Raw genomic sequence first — 25,281 nt, 5'->3', positions numbered from 1 at the left:
CTTGAATTTGTAAACGAGCAGGTAACAAAGGCAAACTAATATATTGAATAAGTGAAAGACTACATCAATAAATGTAACTCACACAAAACCTTAACTGGTATTATTATCGCGTCACTGCCTGTCCCTATTGTGAGTGGGGTCCACTTCTTTCTAATTTGGTATTTTCCCCCACTTTCCCCATTTCAAGTGATGAGACAGTTGCAGGCCTGTGCTGGGATTGAATGTCAGCATTGGAGTGTGGCCTTGGGGTGATTCGCCTTGATTAATCTTCCCTCCTTACTGTTTGTAAATGCCCAGCCCTGGGGCAGTCCAGGTGACATAAGGATCTCGATGGGTGACCGAGGGAACAAGTGATTCCAATCCAATTAAGTGACCCTGTTTAAACATTTGTCAGTCAGAATTTACAAATTGTTTACTTCACAGCTCTGCTGGAATGTTTAGACTTTACTTTAGACTTTAGAGATACAGCGCGGAAACAGGCTCTTCGCCCCACCAAGTCCGCACCGCCCAGCGATCGCCCCATCTCTCTGGCAGCCGTCCGTCTGCGGGAGATGACGGTGTGGCTTGGCGTTGTCCTGCTTGGAGAGGGGGATTTTTCATCTGTGGTTCCATTTCCTTGTGTGACTGACTGGGCCCATCCGTGACAGGCAGACCCTTCCACAGTTTCCACAGGTGAGGTCGTCCGTCTCTGGTCGTTGTTCTGGGGAGTCCGTGGCTGCTGTCTTTGATCATATTGCGGCGTTGGCGCCTGTGATCACCCCGTACACTAGCACTGTCCTACACATTAGGGACAACTTACCAAAGCCAATTAACCCACAAACCTGCATGTCTTTGTAGTGTGGGAGGAAACTAGAGCACCTGGAGAAAACCTACAAGGTCACAGGGAGAACGTACAAACTCTGTACAGACAACACCCGTAGTCAGGATCTCGGGCGTTGGAAGGCAGCAACTCGACTGCTGTGCAACTTTACACTCCACAATTGCTGGTGGTGATCGACCAAAATCTGAGCTGATCACCTCTGGATTAATTTGGAAAACAAAATTTGCTGTGGCCAAAAACAGAGTAATCTCGATTCAGATTTGACCACGAAACACATTCCTACTGAACGTGGATGGAGAGTGTACATAAATATCAACCAGGGGAACATCAGCTACAACAGCTGGAAAGTAAGTAACATTATTTGTAGTATAGTTTTGAAGTTCAGGAGGACTCAGGCAACATCTTACAACCATAAATTGCTTGTGTTAGCTTTTAAACAGGTGAATTGTATCACACTTTGCCACATTCACCTTCTCCTCTTAGATTTTCTGGTACACTGACGGGAAGCGACAATCCATATAGAGGATCCTACAGTTGATCTCTCTATTTTTGCCTGCCCTTCCATTTGCCCACATCCCCACAACTCTTTTAAAGTTGAGCCCTGTCACTGGCCTGAGATGAGCCTTGAGGAGTATCATAGAGGACTGATAGACAAAGTTGGAGAGGTGTAAGCTAAATATTTTGAATTGTTAGCAGTTAATAATCACATTTCCTTGGAACAAAAGACTTCTGAACCCGACGGTGACTATAGAAAAGAAAGGTGCCGATTTCAGCCTTTGAAGGATTAAGTTAACCAGTGTGTTAATAACCATGGGTGACAAAAGAACATCAAGCTTGTGGCTGGAACATAGGTACAAAAATCTCATTAACTACAATACAAAAAAATGACGGATAATAAACTGTCACACGGAGCAGTCCTCAAAGAATTTGAGATGAGTTAGGTCTGGAAACCTTGTTTGATTAAATATAAACAACTGTGATTGTTTATGTGAATTGACCGCTTTCAAAGGTTGCAGGAAGTTCATGGCTTTTAGCTACGACATGCACCATTAATAAGGCAAACTGATACATGAGGCACTGTGGCTTTCAACAGTGGTTGGAGCATAAAAGACGTAGGAATTGAAATCCTAATTTCTCTACAGTTTAGTCGATCGCCTGTGCTGTGCATGAATAAAATGTGTCTCCGTTACCCGTTGAAGGAGGCTGTGCAACAGTTGTTTCTAATACTGGCCGGCACCATATTCTGTGCCATGCACGTCACTTTCAAAGTTCCCTTTCACATTTTCGCGTGGGGTTCATGGACGAGACGTGGAGGGAAGAAATTGCGCACATTCTACTGATTTGCACTGCTATCAATTGATGGATTCTATTGGATTCAAACTAAATTAACTCTCACAAGCCTGTCCTCCAAGCTGGCAACTACCCTTTTAAAATATGGCTGCCATATGACTGGACACTGCATCACCCCTAAACGGATGTTCGTAAGTCATAGAAGAAGTAGGCCATCTGGCCCATTGAGTCTAGTTCGCCATTCAATCATGGCTGATCTATCTTTCCCTCTCAACCCCATTCTCCTGCCTTCTCCCCATAACCCTTACTAATCAAGAATCTATCAATCTCCGCCTTCAAAATACCCAATGACTTCGCTTCCATAGGCTTCTGTGGCAATGAATTCCACAGATTCACCACCCTCTGACTAAAGAGATTCCTCCTCATCTCCTTTCTAAAGGTGCGCCCTTTTATTCTGAGGCTGTGGCCTCTGGTCCTGGACTCTACCACTAGTGGAAACATTCTCTCCACATTCACTCTATCCAGGCATTTCACTCTTTGGTAAGTTTCATTGAGGTCCCCCCTCATCTTTCTAAACTCCAGCGAGCACAGCCACATTGTTGTCAAATGTTCATCATACATTACCTCAATCATCCCTGGGATAACTCTCGTAAATCTGTTCTGAACTCGCTCCAACGCCAGCACATCCTTCTTCAGATATGGTGCCCAAAACTGCTCACAATACTCCAAATGCAAGCTGACCAGTGCTTATAAAGTCTCAGCATTACATCCCTGTTTTTATACTCTAACGCTCTTGAAATAAATGCTAACATTACATTTGCCTTCCTTGTTACCGATTCAACTTACAAATTAACATTTTGGGAATCTTGCACCCGCACTCCCAAGTCCCTTTGCACCTCAGATTTCTGAGTCCTATTCCCATTTGGAAAATAGTCTCTACAGTATCATGGGGATTGGACTGATAGACAAAAGTTGGAGAGGTGTATGCTACATATTTTGAATTGTTAGCAGTTAATAATCACATTTCCTTGGAACAAAAGACTTCTGAACCTGAGGGTGACTATAGAAAAGAAAGGTGCCGATTTCAGCCTTTGAAGGATTTGAAGGATATGTGGTAGTTTCATATCCCCCTGGAAATGACTTACTGAAAATATCTCAAAAGGAAGCAAGAGTAATGGAACTGGCAGCCCTTATGGTTGGTTCACTGTTAGCTACTGGCATACAGGACTAACTAAACACCACACACCTAGAACCTGCAGTCTCAGCTTCCATAGTGTCAAGGAGCCTGAGGAAGTGATTGAAGCTGAGTTGCTGATAGCATTTAAGAGATATGGTGCATATGTATGTGAATATTTGAAGGTGACAGGGTCCTGACTATCAACGTCAACTGTCTATTTCCCTACATGGAAGCAGCCTGACCCGCTGTGTCCCTTGACTTTAGTTTTTGGTTTGAGAAACTGTTCCCATTGTTGAAAGAGTTGCAAGCTGGATTTGAAATTGACAGAGGACCCAAAGGTGGCACAAAAAAAAACTTCCTTCTGCGATCAGTGGCGAGCAATGAGTGATGGAGGCAGAGTCTATCATAGCTTCCAATAGGGAATTGGATCAGAATTTGAAAGAGCAAAAATAAGGTTATGGTTAACAGCAGGATACTGAAATCAGCTGCAACGGTCTCACACAGACCTGGAACTAATGGTTCTATAGATAGACAATAGACAATAGGTGCAGGAGTAGGCCATTCGGCCCTTCGAGCCAGCACCGCCATTCAATGTGATCATGGCTGATCATTCTCAATCAGTACCCCGCTCCTGCTCTCTCCCCATACCCCCTGACTCCGCTATCCTTAAGAGCTCTATCTAGTTCTCTCTTGAATGTATTCAGAGAATTGGCCTCCACTGCCTTCTGAGGCAGAGAATTCCATAGATTCACAACTCTCTGACTGAAATTTTTTTTCCTCATCTCTGTTCTAAATGGCCTACCCCTTATTCTTAAACTGTGGCCCCTGGTTCTGGACTCCCCCAACATTGGGAACATGTTTCCTGCCTCTAACGTGTCCAACCCCTTAATAATCTTATACGTTTCAATGGCTGGTGGTGTAACCAAATGAGTTTCTCTGTCATCCGTGACAAAAATCGTGGGCCTGGCTGCTGCATTCTGCTGCCATGCTTGTCTTTCTGAACCAGTAACAGAATGGTCAACTGATAAATAGAATAAATGCCAGCTCGCTGCTGATGTACATGTCTTGATAATAAAATAAGAGCATCCGGGATTATGGGGAGAATGGGATTGAGCGGGAAAGAAAGATCAGCCATGATTGAATGGTGGAGTAGGCTTGACGGGCCAAATGGTCTAATTCTGCTCCTAGAAGTTAAGAAATATATATATATATATGAATTGAGGGTTAAAAATAAGGTTCTTTGGCACAGTACGTAAAGATTGGGATGAGGTATTTAATTACCATTGCAACAAGGCTGAGAACTACAGATGGATGAGCACATGAGTCATGCAACCAGATGATTTGAGTTGAGTCCATGTGAAGGAGTCACTGCAAAGTCATTGCTAAACAGAGATGACATACAAACCTGCAAGTCTGTCTTCATCAGGGATGCTCCAGCCTCCACAAGGAAATGGCAGATGGTTCGATGTCGGAGTGCAGCTGCTTTGTGTAGGACTGTCTCACCACTGCAAAAAGAAATCATGTGTCCAGCACAATTATCAGCAGCCCGAGGCTCCCAACATAGCACCAGGCATTATCTCAGCTACAAATGTAACTCAACACCAAAGAGATACAAACCAGAGGCCTTGGTGTTCTGTTAAAGCATGTCGGGATTCCAACACGTCAAGATAACAATTGGCGCTGTTGGTTAGATAGTACCTTACACCTACTGATTAAAGAGAGCACTTTGTGCCCAATGCAGCTCCCCCCCTCCAAAAACAAATTGGGGCAACAGTCCAAATACCATAAATGAAGCATCAGCATTTATTAGTTATTACAAATATTAGTTAACAAATATAGGTCCCTTGAAGACAGAAACAGGTGAATTTATTATGGGGAACAAGGAAATGGCAGACAAGTTGAACAGGTACTTTGGTTCTCTTCTCACTAAGGAAGGCACAAACAATCTCCCAGATGTACTAGGGGACAAAGGACCTAGGGTGACGGAGGAACTGAAGGAACACACATTAGTAAGGAAATGGTGTTGGGTAGACTGATGGGACTGAAGGTTGATAAATCCCCAGGGCCTGATGGACTGCATCCCAGGGTACTCAAGGAGGTGGCTCTAGAAATTGTGGACACATTGGTGATCATTTTCCAATGTTCTATAGATTCTGGATCAGTTCCTGTGGATTGGAAGGTAGCTAATATTATCCCACTTTTCTAGAAAGGAGGGAGAAAGCAGGGAATTATAGACCAGTTAGCTTGACATCGGTGGTGGGGAAGATGCTGGAGTCGATTGCTAAACAGAGATGACATCCAAACATCTGGATACAGTAACAGGATCGTTCCGAGTCAGCATGGATTTACGAAGGGGAAATCATGCTTGACAAATCTTCTGGAAGTTTTTGAGGATGTAACAAGTAAAATGGGCAAGGGAGAGCCAGTGGATGTAGTGTACCTGGACTTTCAGAAAGCCTTTGATAAGGTCCCACACAGGAAATTAGTGGGCAAAATTAGAGCACGTGGAATTAGGGGTAGGGTATTGACATGGATAGAAAATTGGTTGGCAGACAGGAAACAAAGAGTACGGATTAACAGGTCCCTTTCAGAATGGCAGGCAGTGATCAGTGGGGTGCCGCAAGGCTCGGTGTTGGGACCGCAGCTATTTACAATATACATTAATGATTTAGATGAAGGAATTAAAAGTAACGTTAGCAAATTTGCAGATGACACAAAGCTGGGTGACAGTGTGAACTGTGAAGAGGATGCTATGAGGATGCAGAGTGACTTGGACAGGTTGTGTGAGTGGGCAGATGCATGGCAGATGCAGTATAATGTGGATAAATGTGAGGTTATCCACTTTGGAGGCAAGAACGGGAAGGCAGATTATCATCTGAATGGTGTCAGGTTAGGAAAAGGGGAAGGACAACGAGACCTGGGTGTCCAAGTACATTAGTCACAGAAAGTAAGCATGCAGGTACAGCAGGCAGTGAAGAAAGCTAATGGCATGTTGGCCTTCATAAAGAGAGGAGTTGAGTATAGGAGCAAAGAGGTCCTTCTGCAGTTGTACATGGCCCTGGTGAGACCACACCTGGAGTACTGTGTGCAGTTTTGGACTCCTAATTTGAGGAAGGACATTCTTCCTTGAGGGAGTGCAGCGTAGGTTCACCAGGTTAATTCCCGGGATGGCGGGACTGTCATATGATGAATGAATGGAGCGACTGGTCTTGTATTCACTGGAATTTAGAAGGATGAGAGGGGATCTTATAGAAACTTATAAAATTATTAAGGGATTGGACACGCTAGATGCAGGAAACATGTTCCCGATATTGGGGAGTCCAGAACCAGGGGCCACAGTTTAAAAATAAGGGATAGGCCATTTAGAACTGAGATGAGGAAAAACTTTTTCACACAGAGAGTTGTGAATTTGTGGAATTCTCTGCCTCAGAACGCAGTGGAGGCCGATTCACTAGGTGCATTCAAAAGAGAGTTAGATTGAGGAGTTAGGGCTAGCGGAATCTAGGGGTATGGGGAGAAGGTAGGAACGGGGTACTGATTGTGGATGATCAGCCATAATCACATTGAATAGCGGTGTTGGCTCGAAGGGCCGAATGACCTACTCCTGCACCTATTGTCTATGTATCTATCATTTACTTTAATTACAGCCCCGTCATTTGATCCAGTCTGAAAACAGGCACACACTGCCCACCTCAAGTGGCCAGAGCACCGGTGGAAAGCTGGAGCTGCCAGCTCATTATAATGGGTCAGGCGTGCAGCTGCAGTGTCTCTGTTATTCATTGGCTGCGTGCCTACTCGGGGGGCATGGGAAATCAGCCTGGACTGACCCTCATAAAACGCAGCCAGCACTTCTTAAAGCTGAGGAGCACTGTCGGTGCAGGCAGAAAAGAGCTTGTAAGAAGCAATGACTGTGGGCCTTCATGTCAGGGTCCCAGGAGGCAGAACGCTCTGTACTCCATAGAGTAGAAAGTCCTCTGAGAAATACCCCCCTCTCAGTCAAAAAAGTTGCAGGGAAAGTCAATGCTAATGCTTAGCTCCCAAGGCCTGGCTGAAATCCCAAGTTCAAAAAACATAGAGAGATGTTAAGATCTCAATTTCTCCCTCCTTACACATTAGTCTCTGTCACTTCCCTACAGTAATTTCCTCAAACGTCATTGTTTTGCTGAAAAATCAGCATGAATCCATAGCTGGTGTGTGCAGGAAGGAACTGCAGATGCTGGTTTACACTGAAGATAGACACAAAACGCTGGAATAACTCAACGGGACAGGCAGCATCTCTGGAGAAGGAATGGGTGATGTTTTTGGTCGAGACCCTTCTTTAGACTGAGAGTCAGGGGAGAGGGTAACTAGAGGTATGGAAGGGTACATTAGCTGATACAAGTTTAGAGTCTGGCAAAACATATACCTTGGAGAGTAGTCTGGAAGCATCTTTATAACTACTCTAGCTTGAATATCTATGTCACACTTTGACATTGTAAAAAAATCCTACAGCACTTCATAGTATGAATTAGAGAGTTGTGAAAGTACACAAGCAGGTGTTGGGATCGGTGACCCCTGATTACAGCAGTAGGTTTTAAACGAGGACATTAAGTAAGCAGAATTGGTAGGTAGGGATATCCAGAATTTGGGGCCTGGCAGCTGAAGGCATATTTGCAAATGATTAGGTGATGGAACCAAGGCACAAAAGGACCCCAAATATTCACTGATTAACCAGTGGTTAGACAACATGGTATTGGTGAGCCAGATTCCTGCAGCCATCTTGCTTTGGTGTGGAAGTTAATCATGTTGCAACTCATCTCAGACCAATTTCACAAATGGGTTGAGAATGAACATCGGTTCCATCTTTAAATCAACCAGCACGGTATCAGTAAACTACTAGAGTAAAATCTTCAATATGATTAAATTCATAGCCTGATATCCCTCTTTGCTTGTGAACAAGATTTAATCACATACCAAGGCTAGAAGTCTTTGCCTTCTTATCTATTGAGAAATATCCATAATTTGCTCAAATTAAGATGACAGACTCTCTCTCTCATCACAATGATACAACCCGATTCATTTTCTCATTCCTATTTGTGTAAATAAAGGGTCAAAACTTACTTCTCTTTCTCTGTTAAATCCAGGATTTCTGGAGAGGCTGGTGAGAGGATTGGGGTGGGGCAGGGAAGGAAAAAGAGAAATAGGTTAACATGACCAGAAGCACTTTTAAAAGCTCATTGTACACCTCCATCTATTCATTTATAGAGATTTCCCTTGCAATAGAGCACCCCCATTACCCCACATCATTGGCTTTGCAAATAGTGTGAAAATAACCTTGTGTGCACAGTATGTGAATGATTCGAGATAGACATTTGGTAAGTGTATGATGTTTGGGAGAACTTGTCATTCCAAAACTCTTCACTGCTGCAGCTTCTTTGGTTCATGTCTGGTGTTGTTATTTACTGGCAGACGTTGGCTGACAACGAGAAGACAACAACTTTATTGCATAACGTAGCAAACATAAAGGTGGGGCATTAGATAGTTCGCAATCTTTTTTACCTATCAAGCAACTCTTGTGTTCTGTGCAGCAATTGTTTTTTATTTTAGTTTATGATTGTCACGTGTACCGAGGTACAGTACACCCGCATTATAATGAACCATGGGGGGTGGGGGGTGGTGGGGGAATGGTGTCTGTTATTGCCGATTGTCCGCTATAACCGAATAAGGGATTACCGAGTAATAGAGTATCATTGCACAAGTAGTACCGTGCAATGATACTCCCCTCCTGGGAGGTGAGGATTGGCAGAGTCATTGGTGGTGGAAAGAATTAAAGGGGAAAAAAGCTCGCAGTGAGAACATAGTAAATTCCCCATTCGCAGTTCAGAGGGGTTGCAAAGTAAGTTTCCAACAGGAAGGGTGGTCATATTGCCATTGAGATCTTTGTAGCTAATAGATTTACACAAATGAGACTTCCCAGCAGTTGTTCAGCTCCATACCATTGTCAATGATGTATTTCACAATCTCTTTGTTCCCCTCGCTGACGGCATGGTGCAGTAAGGTCCATCCTAAAGAATCTCGCACGAGTAGATCAGCGGCCGACTTTTGCAACTCTCGTAACTGAAGAAACAAAACATATAGTGCGGGTCAGTCTTTTTACAGAATGTAATGGAGTTCACATTGAAAAAGAGTTGCACCTACCAAGTGCCCTTTGCAACCACAGTTCAGCCCAAAGTGCTTTATATCCAATTAACTAAGTTTTAAGTGTCGTCACTGTTGTAACATGCCCGCTAATATATGGTTGGCCAGTCAAGCTAAACAATGTGCCTTTTACATCCCCCTTGGACTCGAGCAGTAATGGAACGGACGTCTAATGGTCTCTTCCAAAATATGGCAAAAAGGGTTAGGACTTATACCCAGAAAACTCTCATTTAGAGGCAAGAGCACCATCCGCTAGATCACAGCTGCTGCATAATTCTGTACAATAAGATTTTAAATATTGCCAGAGAATAAGAAGTAGTTTAATTCCCATCCCTTCTTGGGTTCTCTGGGACTTGAGAACTATCACAATCATCAGTGTATCTGATCTCCTCCCGCCTTTGCGTTTGGTCCCTTGCCTCTTCCTTGCTCCACAGAATGTTCCTACCTATATTCGGACCTCATTCCTTCCCATTTCATACACGAGACATCTCAGTGCTTCCTGTCATCCTGTGCACTTGAAAGAATTCACAAGTTCACAAGTTATAGGAGTAGAATTAGGCCATTCGGCCCATCAAGTCCACTCCGCCATTCAATCATGGCTGATCTCTGCCTTCTAATCCCATTTTCCAGCCTTCTCACCATAACCCTTAATACCCGTTCTAATCAATAATTTGTCTATCTCTGCCTTAAAAATATCCACTGAAATCTACAAAATCTCTGCCTTAAAAATATTCACTGAAATATCCACTGCCACTAAAAATATCCACAGCCCTCTGTGGCAATGAGTTCCACAGATCAACTACTCTCTGACTAAAGGTGTGCCTCCTCACCTCCTTTCTAAAAGAGCGCTCTTTAATTCTGAGGCTATGATCTCTGGGCCTAGACTCTTCCACCAATGGCAACATCTTTTCTACAACCACTCTATCTATGCCTTTCATTATTCTGTAAGTTTCAATGTCCCCCCCTCAACCTTCTAAACTCCAGTGAGTAGAGGCCCAGTGTTGTCAAGCATTCTTCATATGTTAACCCACTCAGTCCTGGAATCACTCTTGCAAACCTCCTCTGGACCCTCTCCAGAGCCAGCATACCCTTCCTCAGATATGGGGCCCAAATTTACTCACAGTACTCCAAATGTGGCCTGACCAACACCTTATAGAGCCTCAGCATTACATCTCTGTTTTTGTATTCCAGTCCTCTTGATATAAATGCTAGCATTGAATTAAACAAAGGCTTCTGATTTTCATACTGCCATTCAGGCAATTCCTTTTGCTCTGGGACTTATTCTGTTTAACATTTCCAGAAGGTCCGAAGAATCTCCAAAGGAGTTGGGAAAAGGGGCTCCCATTGGGAACTGCACATCTTAGAATATCTTAAGCATGTGTTCTGTAATTTTTCATCATTCAATGCAATAGTTGGAATATCACAGACTGTGAGTGAGTGGTGCTAACTAGTAAGGCCAGCATATTATTCAACCATCTCAAAAATATCAAGACTCTTTACGCACTTAATCAATGCCATGACAGAGCTTCAGAGTGTAACAGGACTATTTGTGGCCCACCCTGTCCATGTTGACCATGATATTTACCTGTGCTCATTGACTATTCTTATTGGTCTTAGTGTTTCAACTGCGGGTAATGTTTCATTTCACTACACATTTATGTGTATGTGACAAATAAACGACTATTGATATTGACTATTGATATTTAGTTGCCTGTATTAAGCCTGTATACCTCTTGTCTTTCCTTTCCAGTACCTGTTCAAATGCCTTGCAAACATTATAATTATATCTGTCCCTGTCACCTCCTTTGGTAGTTTGTTACAGCCATTCACCACTACGCTTTGTTTCAAAAATGAACCACTCAGATCTCCTTTCATTCCTCTCACTTTAAGCCTGTGTCCTCTAGTTCCACATTACCCTGACCTGGGAAAAAGACTCTTAATTATCCATCGTATCTATACCACTCATTATTTTATAAACCTCCATAAGGCCACCCCTCTCGGCTCCTGCATTTCAGTGAGAATAAACCAGCCTGTCCAATCTCTCCCTGTAACTACAGCCCTCCATTTGAGGCAACATCCTGGTGAATCTCTTCTGCACTCTCTCTGTTGCTACCACATGGGGCAACCAGATTTATATGCAATACACCAAATGAAGTCTAACAATGTTTTGTACAGCTCCAGCATAACATCCCAACTCTTGTACTCGATATGAAACACCGTTGCAACACAACCTTTCCAACACAAAAACCTTGTATGGGACTTTCTCTCCTTCATCGTTTTATGTTTCCCTGGTGTATTTCCTGACCTCTCAAAATGCAGTCCGCCCTTCCATCTTTGTAGATGCCATCTTAATAATGTGAAACATATTAATCCTCATAAAAAGAGAAATAGGTTAAATGAAGTAAAATGGAAATAGCTTTTTACAGAATATAATCTGTAACACGGACCAGATGGACCACATGCTTTGTTCTCATAATGGGAAATGTACATTAAAATGGAACGCTGTTAGCTTGTTGCTATAAATGCGCTATAATCAGCATTGATATAATTATCACATGAGGAAAAGGTTAAAAATTACTGTACAAATAACAACAGTTAAATAAGTTTGTATTTGTGAATAAGTGTATTTAATAGCTGGTGCTAAAATTTCATGAGAGTCAGTTACCTTCCACTAGATTCTGGAATTTTCTTTCTAAATGTTATTTACAATAAACCTCCTCCCTTGAGAATTGAATAAGCACAGAATGTAAAACAAATTGTGAAAAATGAAACTCTCTGACATAAATTACATTTTCTTTGCCATTATGCTTTAAGGGAAATAATGTCTTGCATTTATACAATGGATATGTTTCCACAAAATAAGTTTTCAATTATTACTTCTGGAGGATAATTAATGAGAAACTTGACCCTGACATTAGTTGAAGATAGAAACAGCACAGGCGAATCAGGGGAACAAAATAAACCAAGACCAACTGCAGCGTTAATTTAATCGCAGGAGCCAAACAGATGGTTTCACGTGAAGCGGCACCAAACCTCTCCGGTAAAAGTACAAACCCCGAGTTGTATTTGAGTGTTCAAACAGCATTCCATCAGACAATGTCCCAAACCCATCTCTGCAACCTCCTGCAACCTTGATATTTTCTGCAACGTCTGTGTTCCTCAAGGTTCACGTTCCTACTCATTCATGGGAACATTCTTGTAAACCTCCTCTAGGCCCACCTCCAGAGCCAGTACATCCTTCCTCAGATATGGTGCCCAAAATAGCTCACAATATCCCAAGTGTGGCCACCCAGCGCCTTTTTCGAGCCTCACCATTACATTCCTGTTTTTGTGTACAAGCCGTCCCGAGATAAATGCTAGCACTGCGTTTGCTTTCTTTACTGCCGTTTCGACTTGTAGATTAACTTTTGGGAATCCTGCACCAGCACTCCCAAGTCCCTTTGCACCTCCGATTTCTGGATTCTCTCCCCATTTAGAAAATAATCTACGCCTTTATTTCTACTGCCAAAATGCACGACTCCACACTTTGCTGCACTATATTCTATCTGCCACTTCTCTGCCCATTCTCCCAACCCATCCAAATCCTTCTGCAGAGTCCCTGCTTTCTCTACACTACCTGCCCCTCCACCTATTTTCGTATCATGCGCTAACTTGGCCACAAAGCCTTCAATCCCCTCATCCAAATCATTAACAACCCAGATTTCTTCTGTGCAACCATGCTATCCATCTTTCTTGAATTTCCTCCTTAACCTGATCCTGTAAGGTGTATCATTGGTTGGCTGTGAAGTTTATCTGATGAGACTTCTGAGATCCTTAACTATCTTGCAAGGGTGCTACATGCATGCTAGTTGTCTTTGAGGCACAGACCACAGGAAAGTAATACATAATCTAGGTCCCCTGTAAACTGCTCAGAACCCATGATAGCTCTGGCTATTCTTCAAACCAGACATTACATTAAGCTGGTTAAATATCACTGATGCTTTGTTTTTTATAAAACACAATGGGGTTTCTGTCACTTTGCCTTACCTGCTGTAGGTCATTGTTCTTCACTGCGTGAAGAAGGCTCTCATCTGGTAAATGAAGAAATGTCATAATTTAAGCAAAGCCATTCTAAAACAAGCAGTTAATTCTCAAAAAACATGACCCCACAATTCCACTAAATTCTATTGATCTCTTGTAACACCAGAAAAATGGAAGAAATGTTCCACTATTCCCTTCATTCCTTTGCCTTGTGTTCTGTGGGAAGATCCATACAACTTCAGGAATTTTAACCCCTCTCCTTGCAAGCTCTGGACTTGTCGTGTCTTATGCAATTCTATGAATAGACACATTTTCTCTTACTTGAACATAAAACTTTTAACGATGATCCACCATCTTTAATAGTTGTATATTCAGCACAGAGGGAGGGGGAGCACATGGGGAAGAATATTGTCATTGAAAGACAACTTGAAAAAAGGCACTTGGAATGGGATTAGAGTTAGTTGGTTAAGGAATGTGGGCGAGTGAAAAGTGGTGAAGAGAGAATGAGAGGAGGTTCTGAAAGGAGAGGGATTAGGGAGATGCTAGAGTGAAATAGGGAGGGAAGAAAGTGAAGAACTCGTAAGTGTGTGAAAGAGTGAAAGTGAATGCAGAAGGACATTAAGAGGTCCTGTGAAAGGTTGAGGTGTTAATGAAAAAGGCACAGTGTTAATCGACATGCATTTTTACACATATTATGGTTTTATACTGTGGATGAAATGAATACAAATGTGTTCATTGTTTCATTGTTCAAATACATTAATAATAATAATAATAATAATGCATTACATTTATATAGTGCTTTTCTAGAAACCCAAAGACGCTTTACATATCAGATCTAACATAAAGATAAATAAATAAACGAACAGAAAAGGATGAATAAGGTGGAGCGACGGTCAATGATTGAAGGCGGTGTTGAACAAGTGAGACTTCAGTGATGTTTTAAATGTGGTGAGTGAGGAGGAGTCTCTGACGGTTTGGGGTAGTGAGTTCCAGAGGGTTGGAGAAAGCCCTGTCCCCCCAGGATCTGAGTTTGGTCCGGATGGGGGGGGACAGGAGGTTAGCAGCAGCAGAGCGGAGGGTACGGGTAGGAGTGTGTCTGTGGAGGAGGTCAGTCAGGTAGGATGGGGCCAGGTTATGGAGGGCTTTGTAGGTCATGAGGAGGATTTTGTACTGGATTCTCTGGGGGATGGGGAGCCAGTGGAGCTTGTAGAGGACGGGGGTCCTCTACAATAATATACAGAGACAGCATACAGAAAATGCTGGAGAGACACAGCAGATTAGGAAACGTCGGTAGAGAGAGAAACAATGTTAGCATTTCAGGTCAATGTCTTTTCATCGAAAATTAAGGGAGTGACAGGTGAGTTCTGATGAAAGGTCATTGGCATGAAATATTAATTCTGTTTCTTTCTCCATAGATGCTGCCTTGCTGCTGAGTTTTGTGGCATTTTTATTTTAGATGTCTTGCAGCACCTGCAGTTTTGTTTTGGCTTTGTGATTATTTAATGTTCTACCCATTTTCCCGAGTCCGAAACACATAACAAATGTATTTGATAATACTCACAACTACAATATTAATTGTAACAAATCGGTGCACATAGAGATTTTAACCTGAGAATTTAGGGTGACATTAATAGCATCAGTTTAGAATGTGAATGACGTTCTTGTGTTCTGTACGGCTGTAATATGCTTCCAGCCTTTCTGCCCTTATGGCTCAAATGGCATCATCTCAGACATGTTCATACTGTTATTGTCATATGCACACATACGGTGAGGCACAGGTACAATGAAACATTGTAACATGCTGCACACATTTTATTGGCTAGTTATAGACTTTAATGCAACTAGTGAAAGAAAATAAATATTTTCATTTACTGGGAGATCTTTTCATCCCCACGGGGAAATTTCAAAGCACATTGTAGCCAACAAAATGCCAAGTATTGGCACAGTTGTAATATAAGCACAGCACAGTGCTAGAATCTGTGACATCCCACCATAAACGATGACATCTTACAGCCTTAGACTTGACCCTGGGCTTGCAGAAACGTGGAGTTGTGTGGTCTTACAATAATGTCACTGATACAAAAAGCATGAACCTCATGGGACATGTTAATGGAATGACTTCTACTGGCAGGACCTTGATAAAGTAATAACAATCCTGGACTCGCACCAACTTCTCTTCCCCCTCCCCATCCACCTTTATTCCTTCATCTATATACGAAAACTCTCATTTGTTTGTTTGTTTGTTCTTGAACTACAGTCAAAACGGTACACGATAGCGCAACAACTTTAGGCCCACCTTACTCACCATCGTCCCTTTGGTGCTAATGGAAGACGTTTCATTGAAATCGGTGTTATATTTTAAAAGTTATTCACATTTTAAAGTTTAAATCTATCTCCTAGGGAGGGAGGGAGTGGAGGGAGGGGGGAAGAGAGAGGGAGGGAGGGGAGGAGGGAGGGGAGGGAGGAGAGAGGGGGAGGGAGGGGAGGAGGGAGGGAGGGGAGGGTGGGGGAAGAGAGGGGGAGAGGGAGGGGGGAGAGGGGAGGGGAGAGGGGAGGGGAAGGGGAGGAGAGGGGAGGGGGAGTGGGGGAGAAGAGGGGAGGGGGAGGAGAGGGGGAGTGGGGGAGGAGAGGGGAAGGGAGTGGGGGAGGAGAGGGGAGGAGGAGTGGGGGAGGAGATGGTGCTGCACCAATGCAGGAGAGGTCTGGGCCCAACGGGTCCACTTGGTCTAGTCTGGTTTTATAATTCTCACCTCTTCTATCCTTTTGTCTTTTCATCTCAGGCTTTTGTCCCACCATATGTCTATCAACCTCCACCCCCCCCCTCATCTGTATCCACCTATCACTCTGCAGGCTTTGTCCTGCCCCATCTCTCTTCTAGCGTTCTCCTCTCCCCCACCACATTCAGTCTGAAGAAGGGTGCCAACTCAATACGTTACCGATCCATGTTCTCCAGAGATGTTGTCTGACCCTCTGAGTTACTGCACCACACCACAGCAGCTATGGCTTTCAGTTATGAACCCAGATCATATTCACAGAGGTAAAAAAGCAATGCAAACAATCGAAATGTGTTTTCAAAACTTACAGCACAGTGCTTGGCAGCTGAATTGCTGATAGTTTTTGTTTACCACGGGAACATTTAGGTGCAGCAAGCTACACCTGTGAAGGTCAATGAGCCAAATCCTTTAAACTGTTTAAGAATTGCTGCAAAGCAGGATGCAAGCCAAGGTAAACAAACATGGAAATTAGGCAGTTTTCCCGAACCAGCTTTTTAACGGCTGCATTTCACATACTGGTACGATAAAACTTTATTCATCCCCGGAGGGAAATTGGTGTGCCGACAGTTAAAACGCACAAGGCACACAAAAACTTGAAATTAAAAGTGAAAACAAAAAGAGAAGGACAAGCAACCGTTGCCTGGCTGCCGTGTGCACAGCGCCTTCACCGGAACAAGCAAACAAACAAATAAACGAACACAGGCTTATCCCCTGTGCAGATGATTCTAAACTAGAGTGTCCCTCCCTCCCCCCCCACCGGGTCCTCCTTTGTTCTGCCACCGTCCCTCACAACAGTCCCCCCACGCCGGGTCTCCATTGTCTTCCCTCCCCCCCCCCCCCCCCCACACTCATCGACCGCGATGCCCCACCACCGCCGAGGCTCCCATTGCCGCCGATCTATATCACCAATTGCAAAATCAGATGGCCCAAAGTGCCATTTAGGCACTGCCATAAGTTTTGAGTGTTATCATCGCTGCCACGTGGGAAACCAGTGACCAATTTATGACAAGTTCCCACCAACAGCCACGAAGTAACTTTAGTATGTGTAGGAAAGAACTGCAGATGCCGGTTTACGCTGAAGAAAGAGAGAAACTGCTGGAGTAACTCAGCGGGACAGGCAATATCTCTGGATCAAAGGAATGGGTGACGTTTACGGTCTGAAGAAGGGCCTTGACCCGAAACGTCACCCATTCCTTCGATCAGGTAACGTCAGTGGACACCTAAAGAACTGTAGGTACTGGATACTTGTGCTGGAGTAACTCAGCAGGTCAGGCTGCATCTGTGGAGGGAATGGATAGGCGATATTTGGATACATGAACAGATAGATTTCTACAGATAGATGAATGAATAGACGACTGATTTGGTCAATATGAAGAAGCGTGGGACTAGTGGAAGGTGGGACATGTTGGCAGGTGTGGGCAAGTTATGCCGGAGGGCCTGTTTCCAAAACTGTATCACTCTATGACTCTAAGAGTTCTGACCCAAAACATCACCTAGCCATTCCTATTTAGGTGCTGCCTGATCCGCCAGTGGCAGCGTCTCTGGAGAACGTGGATAAGTGTCATTTTGCTTCAGGACCCCTCTTCACATTGACCAACCAGCCATCTATCCATACATTTATCTGTCCAAATCTATCTATTCAAACATTGCCTAAGAAGGATCCCAACCCAAAACGTCACCTGTCCATGTTCTCCAGAGATGCTAACTGACCCGTTGAATGTCTTTGCTCTTTTTTTAGTAACTGGATATTATCTTCAGATCTGGGAAAGATGCAGATAGGAGCATTCTTGTCAGGATTATGTAACGGAAAGATGACACTTATACATTGATGTTCTAAAAGCAATTGTCTAGTTATTCTATTTATCAAATAGGTTATGGTGGGATTACTGTCCATTGCCTACCATGTTTTCTACAGCACAAGAATGAATGCACACAAGTATTGCATTGACTCCAGAGCACTTAAGAGCATTCTGACATGATGATATATATGTCAGTCCTTTCTTTACCACATTTCCCATTCTTTGTGAGCTATGAAGAAGGAATGTTTAGTCAAATTTATTATTGCCATGTACTGAACACTGTGAAAAGCTTTTGTTTCTGACTGTGTGTTTGGGAATGTATGTTTAGGACTTGGGTTAATGAAGTTACGCTAAACTTAAGGTACTAAAGTACCTGTTTGCTGTAATTGTGGCTGTAATTCGGGTGCATTTACTGAATGTGTGCACGTGGGTGTGAATAGTGGTACAAACTGTTGAAGGTTTCTGCGTAGACTTTCTCGTCTCAGTCATCTATATGCTTTTAGTTCACAACAAAAATAATCCATTGCCCAGTGTTCAAAAGCTCCAAGACATTCTCACCTGAAACATGTTCACGAAAATACTAATACTGAAAAACGCACAGAAATCCGAACACTCTGTGTAAGATTCAGCAGCAGTGGGATCCAAGAAAAGATAAGCACAACTGGACTTGGGCCTCATCATTCATCTCTCTCTTAAATTACACAGAGGGAGTCTTCTGGAGAAATAAAAGTGGCTGACCTTTAAGCTGCTTGACAGGCAAAGTCCTGCCACAGGCGAGCTCAACCATCAGGATATAAATGCGGCTGAGAATTGCTTGCACCTGCCTGCTTCAGGATGTGAAGGAGAAATTCAGTCCAGTGACCTATGACAGGAAGAATGCATGCCGGCCGTCCGTCCGGTATTTGGCTGGCTTGAACGCTGATGTGCTAGCTATCTTGTACTGTACTTTAGGTCAAAGGTGTGGTACTGTCAGCACCAGTAGACAACCAAAATACACAAATCTTTGGACACAATCCATAAAATGTCTCCAAAGCACATTTTGTTCAAGACTCTGCAGACATTGACAATTACATCCTGTGAGATCTACTTACTTAAATCTTCATACCAATTTATGTTTTGTGTATTGTCTAAGTCGATGTGCCTGCAATGCGGCTGCAAACAAGATTTCAATTACACCTATACCTCACCATACTTGTGCATATGATAATAAACTCGACTTGGGACTTGGGCAGTTGTATAACGATGCACGCACATCTAACTGAACATTTGCTTCCTATCCGTTAACACTGTTCTAATTCTGGCCCAGTGCTTCAAATGGTGAAGATAAGCAAATAAATAGACGTCAGGAGCTGAAGCCATGTGCCAAATATCACTGATTACAAAGGAGGCCATTAGCATTATTGCCTGAAGCTCTGAACTTGAAAGTGAAAAGTTTCTACAAAAAATAAACATATTAAGTTTAAAAAAAATCTACTCAAGGGTATAAAAGGCTCAGGATGTTAGATGTTTCTCCCTTGTTGAATGCTTGGCAGTGAAACAAATTGAGTAAACTCCCAGAACTCATGACAACTGTGTATTATCCCTGTGAAGCAGTGTCTGCCAGATAGAGGATCTTTCGTACTATAGTGTTGATTATTTTCTGTAAATCTGGACATTAATTATGCAGTTGCTCAATCTTGTGATTAATAATGCAATGTATAATTTATATATAAATGAAAAAAAATTATTTTGATTAGCTCTTCTGAAATAGAACAAGTATCTGAGAATGATGAAACAATATTAATTCCAATTTCTTTAAACTGATGCATTGATTTAATTAAATTCTCAAAGAGAAATCAACGTGCTTTCTTCTCAATTTTGGTCCACACTGAACATCAAACACATTTAGACTAATCATACAGCAAACCTTGTTTGTTTTCCTGCATACATCCCTGTCAATTCCCTCCAGATTCTATCACGCACCCACACATTACTCAACCAACCTTTGGGATGTGGGTGGAAATTTCCAGAAGAAATCCATGCAGTCACAGAGAGAACATGCAATCTCCACAAGGACTGCACTGGAGGTCGCGATCAAGCCTAGGCCTCTGGAGTTGTGAGGCAGCAACCCTACTAGCTGCACCACTACAGAAGGAAACATGGAAGCAATTACATTTTGTCTGTGCTCTGCAACACAACATGTTTGAACAAAGGATATAGATAGCAGCAAATGTAAGTCATTTAGTCCCTTGCCTGTGCTCTGGCATTGAATAAGATCATGCCTGATCTTTCCTTCCCTCATTGTCAGCTTCCTGCATCAATCCTGTAACATTTGACTCCCTCAATATTAAAAGAATCGAATGATATCTTTCTTGAATATACTCAGTTATTCTGCTGTTTTAAGCTAAACGAGTTAATGAAACTATAGCAAGATGACCTAGTGTGGGGATTTGTTTGCGCGAGTGTGTATATAAACACAGGTGTGCAAAAAAACCTTGTATCACCCATTCTCCATGAAAAGGCTTTTATTTTAAGTCGCTGAAATGTACTAGAATAAAGTCAAAGGACCAATGATGTTTAAAGCTGGAACTGTCAAAAGTACATCGTTAGCTCCTGATCATTCTTTAATATTAAGATTACGTATTCAAACAAATCTGTGGAAATGTACAAAGATCAGACGACCTTTCAGTCCGAGAATACCTATTCTCTTTTACCTCTCTCACTCCTTCCCAATTTTCATCTTTACAATTTATTTGACCTTCATCTCTCTGCTTTTATTTCAAAGATATTTGGACATGGATAGGAAAGGCTTTGAGGGCTTTGGCCAAACGCAGGCAGGTAGGACTAGTGCAGATGAGGCCATCTTGGCTGGCGTGGGCAAGTTGGGCCAAAGGGCCTGTTTCCGTGCTGTGACTCAAATATTCCTAAGCTGTCCTTGGATGTTTTCCACTTTCACATTGTATCTCCTGTCTTATCTTCTCATTTGATATTCCATCCCCTCTTTTGCTCGGCCCATAAACCACTTGACCTTTTGTGCCACATAACCCTCTCATTATTATTTGACAATGTTACCTCAAAAATATTACCCCTGCCAACCATCAGAACATGTAAAATTTGAAACAAATTCTCTTCTCTTACAATGTTGTATTTTGTGAAAGAAAATGATATGATGCTCAGACAAATATTAAGCTGGCATTAACTGTGCTAATTGTTCTGTGAATATTGGCCACGTCTGTTGTATATTTTGGTCGTCTCTCTAAATCGAATCTAGCAGAGAATCACTAAGACGAGCAACCAGAAAGGACCAGTGGAATAAATATTTTTCACAGTCAGATTACGTTGATGTGAATTCTGGCCCCAGGTTTTGTACAATTGGTGGAACTAATGTAGCATTACACGAATGTAGTCATCTTAGATAACTTTACATTGCACTTTAATATAGGCAAATAACTTAAGGTGCCACATAGAAGTGAAATTAAGCCAAAAAATCTAAGGTCAGGACAAAGCCGGAGATGTTGGAAAAATATGGCCAAATTTCAGTGAAGGGTTTTAAAAAAACCACTTTGAAGAGAATTGGGTGGATACATAGAGAGATTGTGAAAACAAATTCTAGAAATCATGGTTTCGACTGCTAAATAACACAACGGTTATTTAATAATGGTCGATTTTCCTACAGGAATAAAGAGGACAAGAAATTAGAAGAGTCCTGACATGAAATGTCACCTGTCCATTCCCTCCCCAGATGTTGCCTGACCCGCTGAGTTCTTTAGCACTTTGTGTTTTGGGTAAAAAATGATCCTGCTTTGTATCATCACATTTCCCAGAAAGCGATGACACAGCGATAATGACAGGCACATCCTTTATTTATGCCCACTCATGTTCCTATGGGCAGTTCTTAAAAGGGATGGGTGAAACAATTTAAAGAGGGAATGATGAGAAATGGAAGGAGATCACATTATCCATGTTAAATATATTGAGTTTAAAATAAACCTGCCCAAATTGAAACTGAATTTCCACCACAGAGATCAATAGATTTTCTTACAGATTGTTGTTTATTAAGGGATGTGGAAAGTGGTACTGAGGTGGAAGATTGGCCATGATATTAATGGGTGTCGCAGGTACAAAGTGTAGGATGGCTTATTCTTGCTAGCATCTCCTTTACTTTACATGAATGGCGAAACCCCCCCATTATAAATGGTACCCCCTGCTACAGGTATATACACTTTTGCCTCCAATCGGAAAAGGCCCAGCATCTCCCTTCCAGAGGATGGATGGACGGACGGCAGTGGGGATGGTGGGTGTGATGTGTTGTGGAGGACAAAACAGTACGACTGGGTCTGGCTTTGCAACCAGCTGTGGGTGGAAAGGTATTTAGTTCAGTTTAGTTTAGAGATACAGCGCAGAAATTGCCCTTCGGCCCAAGGCGTCCGCACCGACCAGCGATCCACGCACACAGTGATCCTGCACACACAAGGGACAATTTACACTTATACCAAGCCAATTAGCCTACAAAAACCTGTACGTCTATGGAGTGTGGGAGGAAACCGAAGATCTCGGAGAAAACCCACACAGGTCACGGGGAGAACGTACAAACTCCGTACCGACAGCACTTGTAGTCGGGATCGAACCCGGGTCTCCAGCGCTGCAAGGAAGCAACTCTACCGCTGTGCCACCGTGCTGGCCTTGTTGTATTTGCTACGTAAGCTTCCTCAAGCGGACATGCGCACCTGATTCTTGCTCGGTGTGGCAACTCATTGTTTCGCCAGATGTTTCGCTTCAGGCTACAGCCAGTTTAAAACTCATTTTTGACCAATTGCTGCTGTGAGCTGACATGGAGCTTCATTTGCCAGTGGGGGCTGGAGAGAAAAGCTGTTTGTTGGGGCTGGAATTGGGACGAAAATGTACGGAATTCAGTCGGCGAGGCAGAGAGAAGGGAACTGTCTGCTCAAACAAGGGAAATCTGGAACAATAATTGAAGAAGCAATTAGCAGGCTGTTGCTTTCTCCAAATCCAACATATCTTCAATTTCTCACACTGTGCAGACACATTATTAGCACATATCATATTTCAGAAGGGAATATGTATTTCTGGTCATTATCTGAGAACCATCTTACCTAAAGATTTTGCACTCTAAAGACACAACTGATAAACAAGGGAAACTCAGAACCTGCAAGGCCAGGAATTTTTCCAACACTCTGTGTTTCACTGCGCTGCCATGCTAATCTGCAACCTGGATTCGATCCTGACTATGGGTGTTGTCTGCACGGGGTTTGTACGTTCTCCCCGTGACCGCGTGGGTTTTCTCTGAGATCTTCGGTTTCCTCGCACACTCCAAAGACGTACAGGTATATTGGTTAATTGGCTTGTTGCATGTGTAAAATTGTCCTTAGCGTGTGCAGGATGGTGTTGGAGTGCGGGATTGCTGGTCGGCGTGGACCTCCGAGTGCATCTCTGAACTAAAATGTGAATTCAGTAGGTCTAACTCTGGTGACGTTGGTTGCCTTAAAACTCCTAGGAGCCTGAAACTCAGGAATGATATCCTTCACTGCACAGAAGTGAAGTGTGCTGGGCAGTGCAGTGCAGTGCAGTGGCCCTTGCTGAATTCTTCACACAATAGAGACACAGCATTCAAACAAATCTATTTATTTTAAAAGAAACTGGACACCATGCAAATTTTCAGATGAACCAAGAGGCTTGGCATGGCATGAAAAAGGTCAGGTCAAGTCTTGGGAACCTGATTAAATTTTTTTTGAACAGGTGACTGAAATAATAGACAGGGGAATGTCTACTGATGTTATTTACATAGACCTCCAAAAGACGTGTTGGCTAAAAACTCAAGCTTATGAATTTAAAGGTGACTTACTGACTTGGCGAGGAAATAGAAGCAACAGAAGACAGACAGTTTTTAATGTGCCTAAAAACCAGTTCAATGTACAAAGAACAGCAGATATTTGGAGGAGTAGAATGGAAATGCAGATGCTGGCTTACACCATAGACACAAAATGCTGGACTAACTCAGCGGAACAGGCAGCATCTCTGGAGAGAAGGAATGGGTGATGTTTTGGGTTGAGCCCCTTCTTCAGACTCTGAAGAATGAACACCCTTCCCTGAACTGATGATACTCTGCCATGCCAAACACAGCTTGGAAGAAGCAATGAAGATAGAAAGGCCAAAGAATGGACTCGGGATGACAAATTTAATTGTCCATCATTAGTAGACATATGTAGAGAATGGGATTCCACTTTATTCATGTGCTCAAAGACAAAATGTATTTATATAAAATGGGAGGACACTAATGAATGTTGATAAACAGAAAGACCAATAGACCAAGTCCATAGTTCCCTGAAAGTGGCAAAGAAGGAATAGGGTAGATCGTAGAACATAAGATTTGATATAGTATATTGCAACTTTAAAAAATACTAGTTAATTTAATTTAATTTATTGTCATGTGCACTGAGGTATAGTGAAAAACATTTTTGTTGCATGCTAGCTAGTCAGCAGAAAGACTATACATGATAACAACCAAGTCGTCCAGATATAGGATAAAGGATAAAATTTCGCTCAACACCTTCGCTCAGTCCGCCTTAACCAACCTGATCTCCCGGAGGCTGAGCGCTTCAACTCCCACTCCCAGTCTGACCTTTCTGTCATGGACCTTCTCCAGTGCCATAGTGAGGCCCACCGGAAATTGGAGGAACAGCACCTCATATTTTGCTTGGGCAGCTTGCAGCCCAGCGGTATGAACATTGACTTCTCTAACTTTAGATAGTTCCTCTGGCCCTCTCTTCCCTTCCCCCTTCCCAGTTCTCCCTCTATCTTCCTGTCTCCACCTATATCCTTCCTTTGTCCCGCCCCCCTGACATCAGTCTGAAGAAGGGTCTCGACCCGAAACGTCACCCATTCCTTCTCTCCTGAGATGCTGCCTGACCTGTTGAGTTACTCCAGCATTTTGTGAAATAAATACCTTCGATTTGTACCAGCATCTGCAGTTATTTTCCTAGGATAAAGGGAATAATGTTTTGTGCAAGATAAAGTACATTAAAGTCTGATTAAAAATAGTCTGAGGGTCTCCACTGAGGTATATGGTAGGTTGGGACCGCTCTCTAGTAGGTGATAGGATGGTTCAGTTATCTGATAACAGCTGGGAAGAAACTGTCCCTGAATCTGGAGGTGTTGACTTCAAGTTCCATGAGTTTGGAGATCAGCTTGGATGGGATAATGGAATTGAAAACAGCTGTAGTTTAT

At 42.8% G+C, this 25,281-nt stretch overlaps 1 protein-coding gene across 5 annotated transcripts in view; it reads right to left on the bottom strand.

Moving 5' to 3' along the window:
- dgkza (diacylglycerol kinase, zeta a) overlaps positions 1-25,281 on the bottom strand; it is a 567,459-nt gene that overhangs the window by 20,818 nt on the left and 521,360 nt on the right. For all 5 annotated transcript variants that reach the window (XM_078415104.1, XM_078415105.1, XM_078415101.1 and 2 more), the window contains 4 exons: positions 13,491-13,534; positions 9,263-9,383; positions 8,388-8,424; positions 4,693-4,792 (listed from right to left, as the gene is read on the bottom strand). In XM_078415104.1, the coding sequence (XP_078271230.1) occupies positions 4,693-4,792; positions 8,388-8,424; positions 9,263-9,383; positions 13,491-13,534 (302 nt within the window). The remainder of the gene's footprint in view (positions 1-4,692; positions 4,793-8,387; positions 8,425-9,262; positions 9,384-13,490; positions 13,535-25,281) is intronic.

Source organism: Rhinoraja longicauda, chromosome 18, assembly GCF_053455715.1.
Source record: "Rhinoraja longicauda isolate Sanriku21f chromosome 18, sRhiLon1.1, whole genome shotgun sequence".
Taxonomy (NCBI): domain Eukaryota; kingdom Metazoa; phylum Chordata; class Chondrichthyes; order Rajiformes; family Arhynchobatidae; genus Rhinoraja; species Rhinoraja longicauda.
Note: the sequence above shows the minus strand (reverse complement) of the source record. Positions and strands in the feature narration are given on the sequence as shown.